At 39.3% G+C, this 21388-nt stretch overlaps 2 protein-coding genes across 8 annotated transcripts in view; both read left to right on the forward strand.

Annotated features, from left to right (window-relative positions):
* whrna (whirlin a) overlaps window positions 1-18765 on the forward strand; it is a 220340-nt gene extending 201575 nt beyond the window's left edge. For 5 of the 7 annotated variants that reach the window (XM_088355838.1, XM_088355841.1, XM_088355844.1 and 2 more), the window contains one exon: window positions 15527-18765. In XM_088355838.1, coding sequence (XP_088211964.1) covers window positions 15527-15709 — 183 coding nt within the window. In that variant the 3' untranslated portion in view covers window positions 15710-18765. Of the gene's footprint in view, window positions 1-15083 lie in introns of all 7 variants that reach the window. The other 2 variants (XM_088355839.1, XM_088355842.1) reach the window with 2 other exon arrangements.
* A 1982-nt stretch (window positions 18766-20747) lies between these two features.
* The window catches only part of akna (AT-hook transcription factor), a 43552-nt gene continuing 42911 nt past the window's right edge, over window positions 20748-21388 (forward strand). The window contains exon 1 of the mRNA XM_088356195.1: window positions 20748-20762. The gene's annotated coding sequence lies outside the window, so the exon portion shown is untranslated. The remainder of the gene's footprint in view (window positions 20763-21388) is intronic.

Below are 21388 nucleotides of genomic sequence, written 5' to 3' on the forward strand. Positions count from 1 at the left end.
CGCAAAGATGCTCCGCGAGCTAAAGAAATTGATAAGATTGTAAAAAACAAGTTTCGATGGGACTGGTTGGAGAAGGAATTATCTACGAATGTTGGAAAGAAGACTGTGACGAATTTGTTCAATGACTTTATTCGGAAGATCGATCGTGCCGGGAAAGCACTTTGCATTTGGTGTCATGATACCATCGACTATGGTGGGAGAGGTTTCAAAGCTCTTGAAAGTCACGCAAAGAGCAAAAAACACGTGAAAGAACTCCAGTCAAGAACGACAAATTATTCCATCGCTGGAAGTTTCGGTGCCCAAACGAAAACTCCAAAACTTTACGGCCTCCATCCCTTATTGACATCACAATCGGAAGCGGTAATAAAGAGACGTGATCCACCCCAACAACCTGTACCAGTTGCTGATAGAGTCGTGAATTTTGAGGTAGGTGGTAAACTTTTCAAATTTATTTGACAGTTTTCCAATTTTTTTCGAAAATATTATAACGTAATAAAAATGGCCATAAATATTTAACAATTACAATAATAGATTTTCATGTGTACATTACACCAACACTTTACTGTAGGGCCTATACTTATTGTACTTTCATTTATCAAATACTTGGATACGCTGCTATTAAAGAAATAAATTATTACATTTAAAATATGATTTAGGAAATTTAAAAATATTATTAAGCCTAATAGTAATCAAAACTATTGTCAGTATTTATATTTTTTAAATTAAGTACTTGTATGATATTCTACCATTGATTTTCTTAATGGCCACGATATTATTATGGTACATAATTTACTTAATATTAATAACATGGTTAATCATTGACACAAACTCAAATGAATGCTGCATGTTTGCACTTTTGAACTATGATCTCGAGGTGAGAGAATACCAGTTGGACAGTGAGTTGCCAACACCTTTGGACTCAGAGGGGAAGGCAATTGCACTGGATCGTTGGTGGGCCCAAGTCTTTGCTGTTGGAAGATACCCAACCCTGGCCAAGATGGTGAAGGCTCTCATGAGTTGCTTCCATGGGCCGCAAGTAGAGGGGGCTTTTAGTGTCATGGGTGATGTCCTGAACCCCAAAGCATGCAGAATGGACATAGCCACATACAGTTCTATCCAGACTGTAAAATATGCCCTAAGAGCAAGAAATACCACCTCTGTCAGCCATTTTGGAAGGAAAGACATTCTGATGGATCCTGTGCAGTCCATACTGTGCCTAAATCTGAGGACATCCTCCAAAAGGTACAGGGAGGAGAAGGATGCAGAAGCAGCTATGTTGTCTGCAAAACGAACAGAACTTGCTGTGAAACAGGACACCCAAATGAGCAAGGCTGCCTCAAGAAGAACCATCAAAGCTGCACAGAAGCAGGCTAGAAAGACCCATTCCAAAGCAATGAAGTCTAGGAGGAAGTAGTGTTTGGGTCATGTGAATGGATTTAGCTGTGTCCCGACGGATCACCACCTTATCGTGGTGGGGCACTTTGCGCGTCTCCATGACCCCCAGAGCTATGTCGGCGGGAGTCTCGTACTCCTGGTAGGGTTACCCAAGCCGAACAGGTCGAAGGGTAGAGTCCAGACTAAGAGTGATCCCAAAAGCTGGTGGCGGCACGCTTTGAGGCGGTTTCCTACAGACCTGGATCCCGTTAGCCGCCTGCAGTTGTAGAAAGATGCCGGTCGTCTAGGGTCTCCCTTGCCACTGGAACCATCTTCTTTACAATTAAGATAGTGGCGTTGGGGAAATGTTTTTTAATGTGACTGATTTTGAGTTGACTTAAACTGTAATTTTATATGGGATAGTTCAATATACATTGAAAATTTATGCTGTTGTCTTGTCTATTTCTTTGTCATCTGAGTGCATTGAAAGTACTTAAAAAAACCCATGAGCTCCGGGGGGGGGGGCTTCGCCCCACTTTTCCCCCCACCAGGGCACTGCCCTGGTCCTACCTGGTTTCCCCCCCCCCCCCCCCCCAGCTAGCAATCACCCCCCCCCCCCCCCCCCCCGCTAATTTTCAGATAATTTCACTTTGGTCAAATCACATCCCTGTATTTGCAGCTGAATAGCATACATTTGTATGTATTTATGTTTATTGTTAAGCTGTTTGAAGAAAACTTTTTGTACACTGGATTCTATCTGTCCGAAACTTCAATATCTGAATAAAGGGGAGGAAATTCGATTCAGTAATTATTTGATTATTCAATTTATCATTAGTTGCAACCCTAATATTTATTTTTTTCAGACAATATTTGCAGGTGTTAGACTGAAAGTTTTTTACCCCTGAATCAACTTTTACCCGTGAAAATAGCTTTTTTCTCAGTTGTCTGATTGGTTTATAACACACTAATAATAAAAAAATAGATTGATAAAATAAAAATTGCAAATAGTCAAAAATTCTGGAGAAAAAAAAACGTGAATCTCACCAATTTGTGACTTAATAGATTTGTTCCGGTTGATTTATATTTTATTCTGATTGATTTCATACATACAGAAGACAATCCTCTATCAAGTAGCCCACATGCTGAAATAGTTTGAGCAGACAAAACAAAGATAAATCTTTTCCCACCTTCTGCTATGGAATACTATTATAGTTACACTGCGGAACAATGAAAGGCAGCACAGATACCTGATAGTATAAAATTGTATCTATAATATGAAGAAATTCCATTTGTCGTCACCAATTTCATGAAATTGAACAATTTACTCTTGCAGACAAGACGAGGTCCGTGGCAAATTCATTTTCCGCAAAACACTGTTTCTACTGTACAAAATCATTAATAGAATGAATACCGTATTTTCCGCACTATAGGGCGCACCGGGTTATAGGGCGCACCCCCAAAAAATAGTTTTTGGTCCTACATCTTCCATAGATAAGGCGCACCGGATTATAAGGCGCTACAATGGGAACGTCGACAAAACAGTCAGATGATTCAGTCAAACTGATTACCCCCTTAACATTCCCGAAGCTTGCAAAGAAGCAAATACGTGTCGTAGACACGTGCGGATGCGGTGTCCGTACGATGTCACTTAAATGCGTCATTTCAAATATCATTCGGAAGGTTGAAGTCTTGGGATTCAAGAAATGCCAAACATTTCTATGTTTCTATTTTCTTTTTCGCTCACAACTTTACTGTGCATATGACAATAAACACTTGGAATTGAGTTTAATTCACTCAACTCATCACAGCAACATCAAGATCGTTCTAAAACAAGATACCGGGAAAATATAAAGCCGCATAACTCACCTAAGTTCTCACGTTCAATAATGATACGCAATCATGGTCTTCTTACAACCGTGAGTGAAGTAAACCCAGGAGAGTAGAATATTTACAAATACAGACAAATGAAACATGTTTCTTTATGGGGTACTTTAGCAAGCTTGCTACGCCATTGCTAAACTCGGCCGATTGCAGGGTTTGTTTTGGCCATCTAGCTAATCCGAGGCTCCGAATAACTTCAGCCAATGGTGATCGATTCAAATGATGATTGACACATTGGTTAGCCAATGAAACGCCGGTATATAAATCCCAGCATACACCGCGGACTTGCTACGCCATTGCTAAACTCGGCCGATTGCAGGGTTTGTTTTGGCAATCTAGCCAATCCGAGGCTCCGAATAACTTCAGCCAATAGTGATCGATTCAAATGATGATTGACACATTGGTTAGCCAATGAAACGCCGGTATATAAATCCCAGCATACACCGCGGACTACTCCACGTTCGGGGTAAAATCGAGTCGGCGGCTGTTGAGTAAGTTGCGAGACCTTGCGAATTTAATATTGAGCCATATATAAGGCGCACTGTGTTATAAGGCGCATGGTCAGCTTTTGAAAAAAATTAAGACTTTTAGGTGCGCCTTATAGTGCGGAAAATACGGTACTACCAGCAGAGTCATAATTTAAACTTTTAATTGAAAACAAATATTTTGCTCACACCCAAAGTATAGTGAATCACATATCAATGCCATATTGGACATTCAATGTTTAATGCCCTGGTCAAGACAGAACTTCTTGCTATAAGACAAAAAAACGTAGCACTAACATTTTTGTATTTAAGCCACAACTTTTTCAGTGGTTTCTTTCGCCTTCGCCCAAGTGAGGCGCTGATTGAAAGACAGCAATTCTGATTGCATCAGCCTGGTTGAAACGATTGTAAATGAGCTCTTTCAAAATCAGCGAATGTGCAAAAAACTGAACTATCACTTTTTCAAAAACAGGGGCCTTTTGTGCTTCTAAAATTCTAGTTCAGCTTGTTTATAAATTTGCTATATAAACTCCGGTGCTTTGGCAATTTGGTGACAAAAAAAACTGATGGTTGATCTTAGAATCACTAAAGACCAACATTAGGCACATTTTCACTTAACAGTAATTAGTTAAAGTTACCAGTTACCTGATTTTAAAAGTAATTCAGTTAACCATCCCCCAGATTACTGACACCAAAAAGTATCGTGTTTCTCCAAAATTTACAAATTCCTGCATATACTTGCATTGAAGCTGACCCCTAAATCGCCTTTAAAATAGCCACATAACAAAAGAAAATGCGTACACAAACCATGAGGATTCAGTGAAGCCTTTATATTTCTTGGCTTGTGCAATCTTAACAATTTGCAAACAAACACTTAGCTGAGACTTTCCATATCAATGTTGTCTCTTGGCTTCAGACCACTCCAAGATATTCTTCTCCGTTTCTGAATACTGTTCAAGATGTTTTCTTTTTTCCTCCAAGCATGGTGTATTACAAAATTAATTTGACAAATTAAAAGACCAATATTTTGCACTCATGTTTGCCCCATTGACTTCCCTTTGGTTTGGGCACCCCCGCCCCACGCGCAGCCATTTGGTACTGGTGACACACAACCATCGTTCCCTCTAAGCTTTCACGGGTCTGAGCAACACACAAAGTTTGTGAGCATTGCCTTAAACAGTGAGCAACATCACTGTTTTACGATGCACTCTTTCCTTAGCAATTACATAATAATAATAATAATAATAATTTCCTTGTATTGTCATTCTGTGTAACAATGTACACAGAACGAAATGTCGATTGCATCTGACCCGATGCAGCCGCAGCCAAGAGAGGGCGCCGCCGACCACTTTTTAAGTCTTAGGAATGACTCGGCCGGGGCGCGAACCCGAACCTCCCAGTCTCAAAGCGGGCGCCTTACCATCTAGGCTATGACCTAATTCAAAATGTGTATTCTCCTTGTAAAATGCTTTCAGTTTATTTTCTTAAAAGACTATTCTTCCTCTTGCAGAAAATTAAAGTAATAATTTAAAGGTTACTTCTTTATTGTGACACAGTTCCATTTGCCTGCTTATTTATTGAATACGAGAAAGTAACTTGTTATTTTCTATTCACATTCAACTTCAAAACTTGTCATCGATTCAGCGACCGTAGTTACATCCCGTAAACAATAACAGTGTAGTATTTGACTTTTCTTTCAATCCTTTAATAAAACAGCAGCCCTTAAGGTCACACTTGAAAAAGTGAGTTGAGAAAACTTTCACCTAGGGAAAGGTAACTTGGTATATTAGGCCCTTGAGCAGGGCACCAAAGTTCATTGCTTCCCCTTCATGTAGGAACAAGCATCAGACTGATAAACCAGGTGTTGAGAAAGGTAGCAGCAAGAAGACGCGGAGGAGAAGAAAAACAATAATTCGTTTTTTTGGTGTCTAACAGTATTAAATTGTATAAGACTTAAACAAGACTGTGATCTAAAAAAAGGTTAAGATTGTTTGATTGTCTCTGGGGTATTCTATACATTTGACGTAGAGGTTGGCGATATGATGATAAAGGATTTTAAAAAGTTTGCAATTTGAAAGTAAAAAATTAAAGATCGTTTGATAGTTTCTGGGGTATTCTATTTTGTTCTTATGGTCTCTAATCTGAATTTAGAGGCTATTTTCGCTAGCACGGCCGCTGTTTAGCCAATGGCATCTCTTTGGTTGCTAGCATTACTTTAGCATCTCAAAGTGTGCAATTAATTTTTTGTGATCATTTTTCATTTCCCATTTTCTTGTTTGTTTTGTGTTTTGTTTTGTTCTGTGTGTCTGTGCATTTTTTTACCTAATGCTGATATCATAAACTCTCTAAATTGTGTGGAGCAATTGGGATAAAATCAATATCATAATTAAATTTGGAAAAAAATATAAACTGTAGTGACATATATCCTACATGAGCGTGACACATTCAGGGCATATGTGTAAATGGCCTTCATGCCCGGACACCTAAACAGCCCATAAATAATTCCACCACAGCTGGCAGCGATAAGGACGTAAACAAAAATAATAAATGAATCAATGGCTGTTGTTTTCCCTATGAACTCTTTTCCTACCAACTCAGTCAAAATAAATAAGTGACGTCCCACATGTCATTGGCACTCAATTGAAATGTGTCGTATGAGTTTTAGGTTACAAAGACTTGTCGGGAGAATATACAGTAGCTTTTCACAATTGTAAGATTATTATCGCTCATGCTCAATTGTGTCTCCGGTAATTTATGGTCTTGTCACCATGACTCTGTCGATGTTTGTCAATCGAGATGTGAATATTTATGTTCATGACTTCTTATTTTGATTGGTTTGATTTAGTTAGCATTTTAGTAATTTGTAGAAGAGATGGGTCATGGAGCCTGATTTAATTTATCTTTGATGATTGAAGACTATGGGATACATTGTTGGTCAATATTTTCTGTAAATAAATATTTTTCCGTAAACCTTATTTTTAAGGGTGCAGCAAAAATGTCATTGCAGTTGACAGCCCAATAGAAAAAAAAGCCACTCTATTATATTCAATCGACCGACACTACTTATCAGAAAGATCCAAGGCATTTATATTCCTCATTAATATATATTTAGATTTTCTATAGAAGTCCTCTGCGTCAGATCAGCAAGATACCCCTGCTACTGGTAACCATGGAAACCAGTACTTTCTCTTTCATTTCGGGGAGCAAATTCCTACCCAAAAATAAACGGCCTGGAAAGTGATGGGCGCCGCAAGGCTGTACTTGCCCAAGACACACCACAGGAAGTGGTGCCCTTACGACCCTGGCAGTCAAGGATCTGTAAAACGGTTTACTGCAAATTAGGATGCAACTTTGAACTTTTTTAATCGACTACTCTCTGACTATTCAAATTATTTTTTTTTAACAACTGACATTCGTTGTTGTCAACATTTTAACCACAACTGCATGCTGTTAATTTTGTAATACGTTGGTCAGCCACAATCTATTATAGTAAAATATATGTTTATAAAATATACAAAGCATGTTATCTAAACCCAACTGGCTTAAATGTTACCTGAATCTTACCGAGGTGAGTCTGACTCTGTTTCGTTCAACTGTCCGAGGCGTTTTCCTTTTAAATGTTCGTGGGCAACCGAGCTTCTCCCATTACACGCAAGGTCTGCTTTGCAAACTTTGATCGTTGTTATTTATAGCCCGTATCCAGGATAAATTTTTCCCCAATTTGAGAAGTTTTTTTATGCGTACTTGATGTTGACGTATGTATATTACCACTCTTAGCAGAACTATTGCACATAAGCAAATCTCATCAGATGAGGGCGGTAACGATTAGTCGACTTTGTCCACAAAAATTGATAATAGAAATTTTTGCCATATACGTATTTCCAACAGACTGAGGCATCTCTATATTAATTGAATCTCTGCTAAGTGTAGCACATGCTCAAAAGCTAACATAAACATACAGAAATGGCGGCCTCAAAATCAAGTACGCATTGCAAAAGTAATTTAGCCTGGATACTTTGAATAAAAAGACAAATTGCAAAGTTTGCAAAGCGGTTCTTGCATATCTTGGCAGTAGCTCGCTGACACACAAACATTTAATAAAGCATGTCGGGTTGTTGAACAAAACAGAGTCTGACTCGCCTCGATTACATTCAAGTAACGTTCAAGCCAGTACGGTTTTGATGACATGCATTGTATATTTTATTTTCATATATTTTACTATAACAAAGAGCATGAGCGTTATACCAGACTTTTCTTTACAAAAATATTTGAAATTAAATGCATACGGTCTGAACTTCAGTTATTAAAAAGTTAAAAATGAAAAACGCCAGTTGTTAAAACCATTGAATTTCAAACTGTTAAGAATTGTTTTGTTTAGGCAAACGACCTCTGATTGTACTTTACAAAATTCACATAATATGTCTTTATTGCTGCTAATGAACCTGTTCTTGATATAAAAAAGTAAGTAAGTGGATCCCTTTACCACTAGTGTCATGGGGGCTATATTTCCTGTGGTGTGTCTTGGGCAAATACAACCTGGTGGCACCCTTCCCTCTCCAAGCTAACTAATGTTTGCACCTGGTCTCAAAAAAGGGACCTTTTGCTTGTTAGGCAAAAGTGCTAACCACTCCACTACTGAGGAAAAACGTGTTTACCTGATTTTAATTCTAATCATTAGCAGTATTATTATTTATTTTTATTTTGTTTCTCTTTCTTTTACCTGGCAATATGAACCAATGTAAATATATAGGTGGTTTGGTATATGTAGACACTCAGGAAATCTAGGGACGCTATTCATGAAAAAGTAAAGGGGTAGGAATAAATAAGTAGTTGCTTCTTACTACTTCTTTCTTGACATGTTTGTCACGGTTGCTATTGCACCCAATTGGTCCCCCCCGTGTGGTGCCAGGTTCTATCACAGTTGCCACAGCGCCCAATTGGCCCCGCCCACGGACACCAGCTGAAACGCGTTGACAGATTGCTCCCTGACTACTTAAACGCTGTCTTGTGAGTCGCCTGGGGTCGGAGCGTCTGCAAATCTCCTGCTAAACTCTGTTGTGATACGTCAAGCCCTGTGAATCCCCGTTTTTGCCTGTGTTTTTGCTCCTGTTTTACCAAGACCTGTGAATCCCCGTTTTTGCCTGTGTTTTTTGCTCTTGTTTGCCAAGCCCTGTGAATCCCCGTTTTTGCCTGTGTTTTTTGCTCTTGTTTTGCCAAGACCTGTGAATCTCGCGCTCCGGCCATCGACACGTTTTGCCCGTTTGACCCCGCTCCGGGAGATCCACTTCCGCATTCCAATCATGCTCTGATCCCGTCAGCGGCTCGCTTCCCTCGTCCAGCGAGCACCGGATCGCTGGCGTTTATTTTCCTCTATGTCTCAATAAACTTGTGAGCAAATGTTACGCGTCTGGGCCCTCCTCCTGTTCTAGCTCTGACAGACTAATTGTTTAAATAGTCGGTGACTAGTCGACAATTACGATAATTGTTAGTTACAGCCCTCATAGAGATGCCTCTCTCTGTTGGAAAAACGGCTCTGGCGAAAATAGTCCAGAATGGAATTCCTTGTCGACTATTTCTATTATCGAGCTTTGTGGGCCGCGTCGACATTATTGTTGCAGCTCAAGTGTCTAAGTAGCATAGCTTCAACTCCAATAAATTATTCTGTCCCCATTAAATAACGCAGTCAAGTTGAGTTAGCGCACCTTTCCTTGTGCATTCTGTTCCTCCTGGATGCTATCCTTTATCTTTCCAAATCAACACTTCTGAAGCAGCTGTTATCACCGCCGACTTGCCATCGCGATAACCGAGCACACTGCTGGCTTCGAGTTATCGTTGCGGGCGCAGAGTCTGAATAGAAGAGATAATAACCGCATTGGGACGATAAAAGGGTTTCGGCGTGGGAGCTATCTTACTCTCATTGTAGGAGGGACTCACGGGAGATATATTTGACAGGCACAAGTGAAATGGATCATTATCAAAACAACCGTGGAGTTTATCAATACTGTATCTGTGTCTTTTTGAGGTTTACCCTTTAAACCCTCTTGGCTGGCAGGGTTCATATGCTTATAGTGGATTTACTGCTACCCAGAGGAGACGTTGCGCATTGCAACCTCAAATTACTCACCTTACTCTTGAAAAAGGAAACTTTAACTGTGAAAACCCAGACCGACCCATTGTTCTGATGAACCTTTTACAGACTATATCATGTATTGACTATTTGTTTTGCTTGAAATACTAGGAAATATTTCACACAAACATTGAAATGTGTAGCAAAGTTGAAGGGTTCACATATCATATTTGTACAAAATGACCCAATTTTGGGGATTAGTAAAAAGAAAAATGCCCCAGTTTGTGTGGCTTTTTATTCAGGCCCTGCACAAAAAGACAACATCAACCACTAATTAACAAAAGGAAATAAAGTTTTTGCACGAGAAAAACATCTTTCAACTTTTTGTTATGATCTGCGTTGGGTTTTAAGTTATATTGTATTTGAGTAATTTTAGGTTTAGTTGGATTTTTTTCTTTAAATTGTAGAGATTATTTCACACACTTGGACTCAAAACATCCAGGATGAGCAAACTTCACGAACCTTCCTGGTTTAACAGGGTATTAGGTACCATTTAGCGCCTCCTAGTGATAAATAATATTTATTCATCAAAAAGAAAATAATATTAATTAAAATAATTCACAAAAATACATGAACTGTCACACAAACGTGCATTTTCTTATGTATTTGTAGGTCGAGCAATTCCTGTTTATTTTCTATAAAGACCGAGAAGGTGATATAACTGTATGCCATCTTGCTGCTAAGGTACCTGAAAAAAACAAAAACTTGGCGAAAGGCTGGGCAAAAAAAAAAAAGGTTCTTAATGGTCAATTTGTGTCTCCATAGTTTGTATTCTTACTTGTGATTTTTAGTCATCGTTTCCGGCTGCACAAAAGAATACAGCGACATCCGGTGGTTAAATAATACACACTGTCCCTCTACTTTTATATTTAGGCAGGGGGCCTGCTATCGTCCTAGGTGCCGCAGTTGGCACCCAGGCTGCATTTGGACACCCCTGCTCCTGGGTGAGATGGCGTGATAAACCCTGACAGTACTCACATCCAGTCATTTGGGTTTTTTTTTTAGAAACTTTCATCAAAAAGGTAAACATAATATGTAACAAATTGGGGACTTCAGCTTCCACTATCAAACAGCGGATGTTCAACATCAGAAAAAAATTTAGGTTTTTTTTTTTCAAACAAAATGACTCATTATGCTTCTTTCTTATTTAATCTCCTAGGTCACAGATAGCAGATCCGCCTTAGAGGGTGTGGTTATCAAAGAACAGCAACATGACTAGCAAATAAGTGACAGTGATGTAAACGGTGCATATTAGTCAAAATAATGAACAACAGTGAGATATTGATGTCAAAACAACAAACCGGAATCCTATGCGGTCTTTGAAGGTGTCCAAGATTAAGCACTGAATAAACTTACCAAAATGTCTGCTGTCTTTACTGCTGGGGAATCAGGAGTTTTAAGAGTGTACCTCTTTTTAAATTCAGTTTAGTCCCCTGAGGCCTCAGCCCCTAATTGGATGAATACCATCCAAAATTGATGGACGCATTCATTTTGATCAAATAAATTATGTCCCACTGTCACCATGCCGCTTCCTATAAAACTTAATTTATGCACCATATTCAACCGTTTTTAAAAAGGAAACTACCATGACATTGTGAAATTGTGTTATCCTCTCTGCAAGGGATCCGTAGATGTTTATTTAATTTAATGCTCAAAGGCATGAAATGCATGTCTAATAAACTGCTGTTGTACTTACTATTTTTAAAAAAGTGAGTTCATATGTGCTAGGTTGTTTCAGGCGCATTGAAAACTAGTCTTTTTCTGCAGCAAAAGCTAGCGCTTTCTCCAAAATAGCTCTTTCTGCTTTTTTGGGCCAAAAATTATGATTGTGTCTACGTTAAGATGATACATAAGCTGCTGGTCTGGAAAATATTTGAAAAACTTTTAATACAAAGCTCGAATACTGATCTGAAAAAAAAAGTGTTAATCTTTAAACAAGTATTTCACAATGATCGTTTTTGCATTTTGTTTGGACTAATCATTGATCTTTCGAATTTTCTCTTGACAATAGTACATTGTAAAGCCATGCTTTTTTCCAAACTTTTGGTATGAATCCATTGAACAAAGACACATTCAGAATGGTATGTGTCCACTTTCAAGGGCCACTGCTGCAAAATGGACTAATGCAAAATGAATACATTAAATTTCAGACAGCAAGCCGCTACTTTTTTGTCACATTTGGACACTGTGGCTTTATCTACAGTGTGTGATGGGGTTGTGGTGGGATAGACATATTGCTCAGAAACAATAGACCAATAAAATCAAAGAGTAGTTCACAGATTTTTTGTGTAATTGCACGATTAATTACACCTTCCGTTACTGTAGATCAGACGCTTGTGCTCACCTTCATCAGCATGAAAAATACTAGAAGAAATGAACAAATGCAATTTTGTCTGTTACAGTGGCAACCCCTGTTGACAACACAAAAAGACACATCTGTGTTACAATCTGGCACTATTCTCCACAGTATGGTTGCCCTGGCGCTGTCGTCTAAACATACAGGGCTCAAATTGTATGAGACGCAGCCCTCATTTGCGCTTTTTTTTTTGCGAGGTAGTAAATGTGTGCACGTTTTTTAAATCCATCATAGATAGTCACACGTGACGTAAACAGCTTCAGGTGTAAATTTATGAATAATCCAAAATAAAAAGCAAGTCTCTAGCTCATTTTTTTTAAAGTTATGCTTTTTTAAATAAATACAAACCAAATTAGACCAGCTCGGGGGCCTTGGGGCTAGGGAGGTTGCTGGTTCAAGCCTCGGCTGAGTCATACCTAAGACTTACAACATTGGTACTCATTGCCTCCCTGCTTGGAGCTCGGCATTCGGGGTTGGAATTGAGGGGTTTAGTCACCTAATGACTCCCAACACATCAGTTGTGTTGGGTGATTTAACTTAGTAAACATGTTTTTTCAGTGATGATCAATAATAAACCAAAGCAGCACTCAAGATAAACAATGGATTTAAGGACATTTTTAAATGTGCTGCTACTGAGGATTTGGAACCGAATATTAATGCACTTGTATAGTAATACAAAGTTTCTGAACCCAAAAGCAGCAAATAGACTGCAGGAATACAATGAGAAGGGGGCTGGGGGGAGGTTTGATGGCGTGATACTTATTCGCCCATATTATTAAAGATAATATTTATTGGAATTCATGTTAGAGACAACAATTAATAGTATTTTCTCAACTTCAATAGACCTAGCCTGTTATCTGACGTTATTGCCCGTTCACTTTAAAACTCTAATTTTGTATTGTCTTTTGTTATTCAAAGCGCAATGCAAATTGTGGCAAGCATTTTTATTCAGAGCTCCCACTTGAGTTTGTTGGGAGTTGGTTCAGATGTAAACCTAAAATAAGTAAAGCTACATTTTAACCGTTGAAATAAACTATTTGCTAACACATTTTTTTTCATTCTGGACAATTTGTGCAAAGAAAAGATCCCTTAAGAGCCGTGATTCGAATTTGTAGGGTAGGCTACAAATGAAGGCCAAACGATAAAGCATAGTACTGAAAAACAAAGCTAAATATTTAGCGTTGACATTTTTTTACTGGTCTGGTCCACCTGAGAAGACAAAGTCTGGATCTGGCTCGTGAGCCAAACTGGGTTTGACATGCCTGTTCTATAATATCCACCTTTAAAATGTCTTCCTTATTTCTTATCCTGCAAACGTGAACGTGGCACCATCAAGTGTTAACGGAATACGATGAAATTTTGCAGAGATCAGAAACAAATACCGCCGCTTTCGAAGGCTTTGGTCTGCATTTGGCCTACTTTGGAGTGGGTCTTGTCCACAGTTTGGCACGGCATGCACGCTTTTAGCACATAATAGAATGTAAATTTGCGTAACCTGGCCCTGCCAAACCTGATAGTCATAAATACTAGTGACACTGCCTTCAAAAAGATGGAGATATATGCTACATTCAAGCGCTCACGGCAAAGTTAGAAACTAGGGCCTGCACTGATATATGTTTTTGTAGGGATCTAAAACTGGGCTTTGATGTGCCAAATTAATTCACATGGGGAATTTGCATATCTTTCAACCTTGAGTGACTAAAATGTGGACGGTAATCCCTCGTTTTTCACTGGGGTTGCATTCCAAAAAGGACCCGCTAATGTCAAAACCTGCAAAGTAGAAACATTTAAGAAATTAAATACTCTATTATACATTGAAACCGAACAATAAACCCCATATACAGGCTCAAGCATTTGTTGAACAAAGGAAAGTACTGTACATAATAAATGTTTTTTTATAGATAACTTCTTTGGTGTCAAATTCTAATTCTTAAAAATCTGCTTTACTGTAATGCGATACAGTAATCCCTCTGTTATCGCAGCGAAACATGAAAATCTGCGAAGTAGCGACGCCCCTTTGAAAAGCCCAGAAGTCAGTCAAGTCACATTTATTTATATAGCCCTTAATCACAAAAATGTCTCAAAGGACTGCACAGGATTACAATTACAAAATTGCACAATTACCTGATCTTAAACCAGCAGAAGGGCCAAACTTACCTCAAGATGACGACAGTACTGACTGAGAGTATACATCTGTAACAAAATAGCAACTATAAATCTACAATTGTACAAATCTACAATAGATAATGTTTTTATGAAATAAAATATATTGACGAGTGCTAGAAATTACACTGAATATTACAAACTACTGAGACTCAAAGTGACCAAATAGTTACATTTTGCCTTTCATTTATTGGGCAGCCTTTTACAAGGTTTTTGTTCTTTGTGGGTACCTGTAGAAGCAAGATGGCAGACAATCATGCCAGCTGCTTTATGGTTAGCTTCGTGTGACGCAAAATACTAATTTCTTGACCGACGACTTTTTTGTTAATCCACGTTTATGCGATGGTTAATTTATTTTTGCTTATTATTCAAATCGATATTGTTATTTTTTTTAATTGAATTAAGTCTTTTTTACCACGAGGCGACTCATAATGGGTGACACATAAGGATTTGTAAAAAAGCACTGCGTATGACCAATACGCTATGCTATACATAGCACATTGTATTAGAAAATATTTCAGTATAATAATATGCATTCATCTTAAAAAAGTATGATGTAGCAATTTGACTGATTATCTAAATCCAATTCAGTCAACCAAAAGAATTAGGTCAGCACAGAATTTGTTCTGGATACGAACCCAGGGGTGCATAAGGAGATTGACGTTTCAAATCTCGCCTCTTGTTTTCTTCGTTTCAGAATGCGGAAAGAATGAGAAATTGTCGTGACAAGCAGTTTGTGAAAAATTGGCATTTTTCACTTGTTTGTGTTTGTCCTACCAAAAGGGAGAATCCCAGACGGATGCACGAAGTTATTCGATGCAGGCTTCTGAGTGGCTGCCAAGTATGTAAATTGCTAAACGAACCAAAATTCTGAAATTTCCAAACAGAATGAGGATTTCGAAATCGGAATAAAGCAAAGATTTGATTTTTTTTTAAAAATCTTTCGGGTTTTTTTTTTGTTTTTTTTTCTTGAAAATGTTGTCGGCCACCCGGGCAGAGACGTTTTGTAAGTTGTACGTCCGATGTAAAAGATGCACGCCCCGGGCATCCGGGCAGACGTTTCAGACACTGCCTTAATTATTAGTAATGATTGGTGCTTTCAATGGATAATTTTTGTCCTTGTGTTTCTCTTTGTCCAAGCGGGGCGGTTCGGCTCACAACTGTGGTCAGCTGAAGGTGGGCCAGGTGATCCTGGAGGTAAACGGGCTCTCGCTTAGGGGCCGCGAGCACAAGGACGCCGCTCGCCTCATCGCCGAAGCCTTCAAGACTAAAGAGAGGGACTATGTGGACTTCCTGGTGACCGATTTTAACGTAGCCCTATAGCCGAGTGGGAGAGGACAAACTTTTTGCTTTTGAGACGGCACAAATACCTGGAGGTGGACTGAACGGGAAGTCCACCTCATCCAAGCCTCGTTTCTACCATGTGTTTTTGTTTTTTTCAACATGTTACCTCTCCGCTGTGGGACCATTATGCACTATGGTATACATGCAAAAATTTCACGGCATAGTCAATAGAATATTAGAATGAGCTGCTTCGAGTGGTAGGTGGTCGGGAGCTACAGCACCCAAATTGGCCACCAGGGGGCGTTAGAGACCCCACAAAAGCAGATGTTTATCAATTGGTTGGTATTTATTGGGCAAGCCTTGACACCAAATCTGGCTAAGGACACTCGCGGAGGCCTAAATTACAACTGTGTCAATTTGCAGGAAACTCAGTTCTGACGTTCCAGATCTTATAAATCATGTCAAACACACACACACACACACAAATCAGGATTTATGAAATAGTTCAGATTAGATAGATAGCATAATATCAAATAATATATAATCTTTATTTTGCCGTCTATATACAGTTCATCCGGAAAGTATTCACAGCGCTTCACTTTTTCCACATTTTGTTATGTTACAGCCTCATTCCAAATTGTATTAATTCAATCTCTTATCTCAAAATTCTACAAAAAATACTCCATTATGACAATGTGAAAAAGTTTTTTTTTTACTTTTTTGGAATTTATTAAAAATAGAAAACTAAGAAATCACATTTACATAAGTATTCACAGCCTTTGCTTAATACTTTGTTGATCCACCTTTGGCAGCAAATACAGCCTCAAGTCTTTTTGAACATGATCCCACAAGTTTAGCACACCTATCTTTAGGCAGTTTTGCCAATTCTTCTTTGCAATAAGTATGAAGCTCAATCAGGTTGGATGGGAGACGTTTGTGCACAGCCATTTTCAGATCTCTCCAGAGATGTTCGTTTGGATTCAAGTCTGGACTGTGATTGGGCCACTCCAGGACATTCACGGAGAGAACCACTCCCAATCCAAGCCAATCTTTTGAGATCTTGGCTGTGTACTTTGGGTTGTTGTCCTGCTGAAAAATGAACCTTCGCCCCAGCCTGAGGTCAAGAGCGCTCTGGAGCAGGTTTTCATCCAGGATATATCTATATATCGCTGCATTCATTTTTCCTTCTATCCTGACTAGTCTGCCAGTTCCTGCTGCTGAAAAACATCCCCATAGCATGATGCTGCCACTACCATGCTTCACTGTAGGGATGGTATTGGCCCGGTGATGAGCGGTGCCTGGTTTCCTCCAAACATGGCGCCTGGCATTCACACCAAAGAGTTCAATCTTTGTCTCATCAGACCAGAGAATTTTGTTTCTCATGGTCTGAGAGTCATTCAGGTGCTTTTTGGCAAATTCCAGACGGGCTTCCATGTTCCTTTTACTAAGGAGTGGCTTTCGTCTGGCCACTCTACCATACAGGCCTGATTGGTGGATTGCTGCAGAGATGGTTGTCCTTCTGGAAGGCTCTCCTCTCTCCACAGAGGAACGCTGGAGCTCTGACAGAGTGACCATCGGGTTCTTGGTCACCTCCCTGACTAAGGCCCTTCTTCCCCGATCGCTCAGTTTAGAAGGCCGGCCAGCTCTAGGAAGAGTCCTGGTGGTTCCAAATGTCTTCCATTTACGAATAATGGAGGCCACTGTGCTCATTGGGACCTTCAAAGCAGCAGAATTTTTTCTGTATCCTTCCCCAGATTTGTGCCTCAAGACAATCCTGTCTCGCAGGTCTACAGACAGTTCTTTTGACATCATGCTTGGTGTTTGTGCTCTGACATGCACACTCAACTGTGGGACCTTATATAGACAGGTGTGTGCCTTTCCAAATCATGTCCAATCAACTGAATTTACTGCAGGTGGACTCCAATTTAGCTGTAGAAAGATCTCAAGGATGATCAGTGGAAAAAAGATGCACCTGAGCTCAATTTTGATCTTCATGGCAAAGGCTGTGAATACTTATGTAAATGTGATTTCTTAGTTTTATATTTTTAATAAATTCCAAAAAAGTAAAAAAAAAAACTTTTTCACATTGTCATAATGGAGTATTTTGTGCAGAATTTTGTGATAAGAGATCAAATTAATACAATTTGGAATGAGGCTGTAACATATCAAAATGTGGAAAAAGTGAAGCGCTGTGAATACTTTCCGGATGCACTGTACCTAATTAATTTAAATGTATTTGGGCAGGAACAAATATTATTAAAGATTAACAGTCAGCAGTGGAGAAAGATACCCAGGTAGTTAAGTAAACCTTTACGTGGTTCTTGAGCTTGCAGAAGGTACTGTCCTGCTTCTCCAGCTGCTCCGTGAGATCAGGTTCTCCTTGCTGATCTGAGTGACCTCATGCTGCAGATTGGCTTCAATGCGGGCCTACAAGGGGGCAGTTGGAGAGCTCGAGAATCCGGTTTTTGGCGAGTTTAATCCCGTCCTCCTTCATGTACTTTAGCATCCCCTAAAATTATTTGATTTATTGGTTTAGAGGAATGTACATGGCGCAATTGTTCAGAGAAAACTTTGTTTTGTGATAACAATTGAGTAGGTGAGCAAAAGACTGGCTCAGGCGCCTCCTATTGGATCAGGTTCTTAAGGAGTTAATAGAAAGGGATGTCCTAAGGTCATTCATCCTTTTTCATAATTTACAAATCCCGGACTAATTAAACTCTTTAGGGATCCAGGTGAAGCCTACATCCACAGTGAAGAGGAGACACAGACAGTGGACAACGCATTTGATTAATAAAAATGTGACTTTTTCATGAAAAACACATAATTGTCTGGTCAACCCCAAAATTTTGACATTTGTGTACTTTGTTAAATCAGTCGATGCTGCTTATTTTTTCCAGGGAGTATGCTTCCTCTTGCGTTTGAAGGTTAGATTTGGTCTTATAGCTCCATTTGCCTCTTCCTCTTATCTCCTCCTCTTGTCATCCGTCTGAGTCGTCTGGATGTTTGTCTGCTCCCAGCACAATGGAACTGGAAGGGTTATAAGATATTTCTACAGAAAGTGTGTTTAATTTTTCAATAAACATAACTGCACAAAATTGGCTTGTGTTCCATGTGATGTTATTTTGTTGGAGTGAACAAGGAGGGGTGGACGATTAGAGTGATATTATTTTCACAGGGCCAACAGTGATTATTAGTAGCCAAGGAGGTGGACACGGATATTTGGAGCCGGTACTGTGTTGCAGTAAAGAATGCTGACTTTGAATCAAAAAAAATATAAATCTCCAACACTTAATAGGTTTCCAATGCTCCTAACCTGCCACTGTGTTGTTTAAAACCAAGAAGAAAATCCCGTAGATTATATTTTATTTAACTTTAAATACTATGACTGTGGGCAGCACGGCGGCGCAGTGGTTAACAGTTCTAAGGTCTTGGGAACCTCCTGTGTGGGTTCAAATCCAGCTACCGGACTTACTGTGCGGAGTTTGTATGTTCTCCCCGTGCTTGCGTGGGTTTCCTCCGAGCACTCCGGTTATCTCCCACATTCCAAAGACATGCATTTCAGGTGGATTGGCCGGTCCAAATTGTCCCTAGGTGTGATTGAGCGAGCGAGTTGTCTGTCCCTGTGTGCCCTGCAATTGGCTGGCAACCAGTTCAGGGTGTCCACTGCCCGATGATTGCTGGGATGGGCTCCCGCACCCCCGCGACCCTACTGAGGATAAGCTGTGCAGCTAATGAGATGAGATGAGACTATGACTGTTCCTAGATTGGCACCAACAGTAGAAAAAGATAAATGTTTTTATTCACCTTTCCATTGCATGGACTTTATAAATAGATACAAAAATAGTCCTTAAAATGAGGATAACCCAAGGGTAAAATATGAGAATGGCATGTGTTATTGACGTATAGATTACAGGAATACTTATTTTACCTATTAAAAATATGGACACATAGCCCAAAGGCAGTGAAGCAGGAAAGTATTACATATATGAAATATTATTAATTCATTTTGTGCATATTACATGATATAGTAATATATATAAATAAATAATATAAAGGGACATCCAAAAACCTGTTTTATTTTCTGCTTCGTTTCCTAGCTTTTCTCTTTTTTCCTTTTAATTTTTTTCTTCTTTCGTGTCTTTTTCCTCGCGTTCTGCTACTTTTTCACGCTTTCTTTTCTCTCTTTAGATTTTCCATTGGGGTTTTTCTTTTCTTGTCTTTCTTGCCATATTTCCCTTTTTAAGTAATTTTGTGCAATATTTGGTATTATATTTATTAAAGCAAACAAATTTAAAACTAAATAAATAAAGAATTAAAAACAGCCTGAAGAGCCATTGAGCAAAAAAGCTCCCTGACTAAGGCCCTTCTTCCTTTTAGTGATCGGAGCTGAAAGAGATGGTTCTCTTAAAAGAGCCGGAATTCCCATATGAACTGCACCACAATACAGTATACAGAATGTAATATGTAAAGCTAATAATGCCCTCTTGTGGCAAATCTTTCAATAGCAAGCCGAATGGCCAGTGATAGTAAACGCTAATCTTCACATAAGCTCTGCTCCAAGGTACTTAAAGTAACCGTCTCTTAAAGTTTGTCCATTTGTCTGCCTTTCAGGAGCCAATGCTGCAACACATCGTACCCTTAAACCACACTTAACGCCCATCTCTCGAGGTGAAATAGCGTGTCTACGCTTAATAAAGTCGGTAGTAGTGATAAGAATGACGATGTAGGGAGTTTCTTTGTTACAATAATTATCTGAGCCTTGAATATAAAGCAACTTGCGAGCCTGCAAGACTACGCTCAGAGTTAAAAAAAATAACAGTGTTTAAAGGTAGTGATGAAAATTCCGGCTCTTTCTAGAGAATCGGCCTTTTTCGCTGGGCTCACTAGAAAGAGCCTAAATGGCTCATCAGATTTGAATCCATATGTTAACAATTATTTCGTAACATTAGGCTTGAAATTACTCTAAAAAGGTGGAAATAAGCAACAACAACAAAGTTACAAAACGGAACCAAAGGAGACAACAGAATAAATGAAAAGAGAATAAGAAAAGGAAAAGAAAGCTGGAAAAAAGAAACACTGTCAAGTTTGGAGGGTGGGTCATTTAATCAATATAATATCAATAATAATGTAACATTATGCACAACATGAACTTACAATTCAAAAACATTTTTTACTAAATTATAATACCATTTATTTTTTTCACACCACAGTGAACTCTTCTGATTATTTTTGTTGCTTTGATCCATATATTTCCTCTTATTATGTAACATGTACGGTATTGCTTTGTCACGACCAGAACGGAATCAGGACCCAATTGCGTAACGTTAACCACAAGTTTCATTGAAAGAAAGAGGAAGCGCTGTGCCAACGATCCGGTGCCCGCTGGAAGCAAGTCGCTCTCGCAATCGGATCGTGATCCGAACACAGAAGTGGATCTTCCGTAGCGGGTGATGGCGGTGTCAGGGATTGAAAAACAGGTCGATAGCCGGGACAGGAGAGCAGACGTGGTCGGGATCAAAAACAGGACAAAAGCCGGGACGGTAGAGCAGACGTGGTAGGGATAAAAAACAGTTCGTAGCCGGAGACAAACGGAGAGATGAGGAATGGGCAGGTGGATAAACAGGTGCAAAAACGGGACAGGCGGGAGTCAGGGTCATAAAGGCTTGCCTTGTAACAACAGAGGTTTGCAGACGGACTGACAAACGTAAAGTGACAGGA

This window comes from Urocampus carinirostris, chromosome 16 (assembly GCF_059441175.1).
Source record: "Urocampus carinirostris isolate Australia breed hairy pipefish chromosome 16, RoL_Ucar_1.0, whole genome shotgun sequence".
Classification (NCBI taxonomy): Eukaryota; Metazoa; Chordata; class Actinopteri; order Syngnathiformes; family Syngnathidae; genus Urocampus; species Urocampus carinirostris.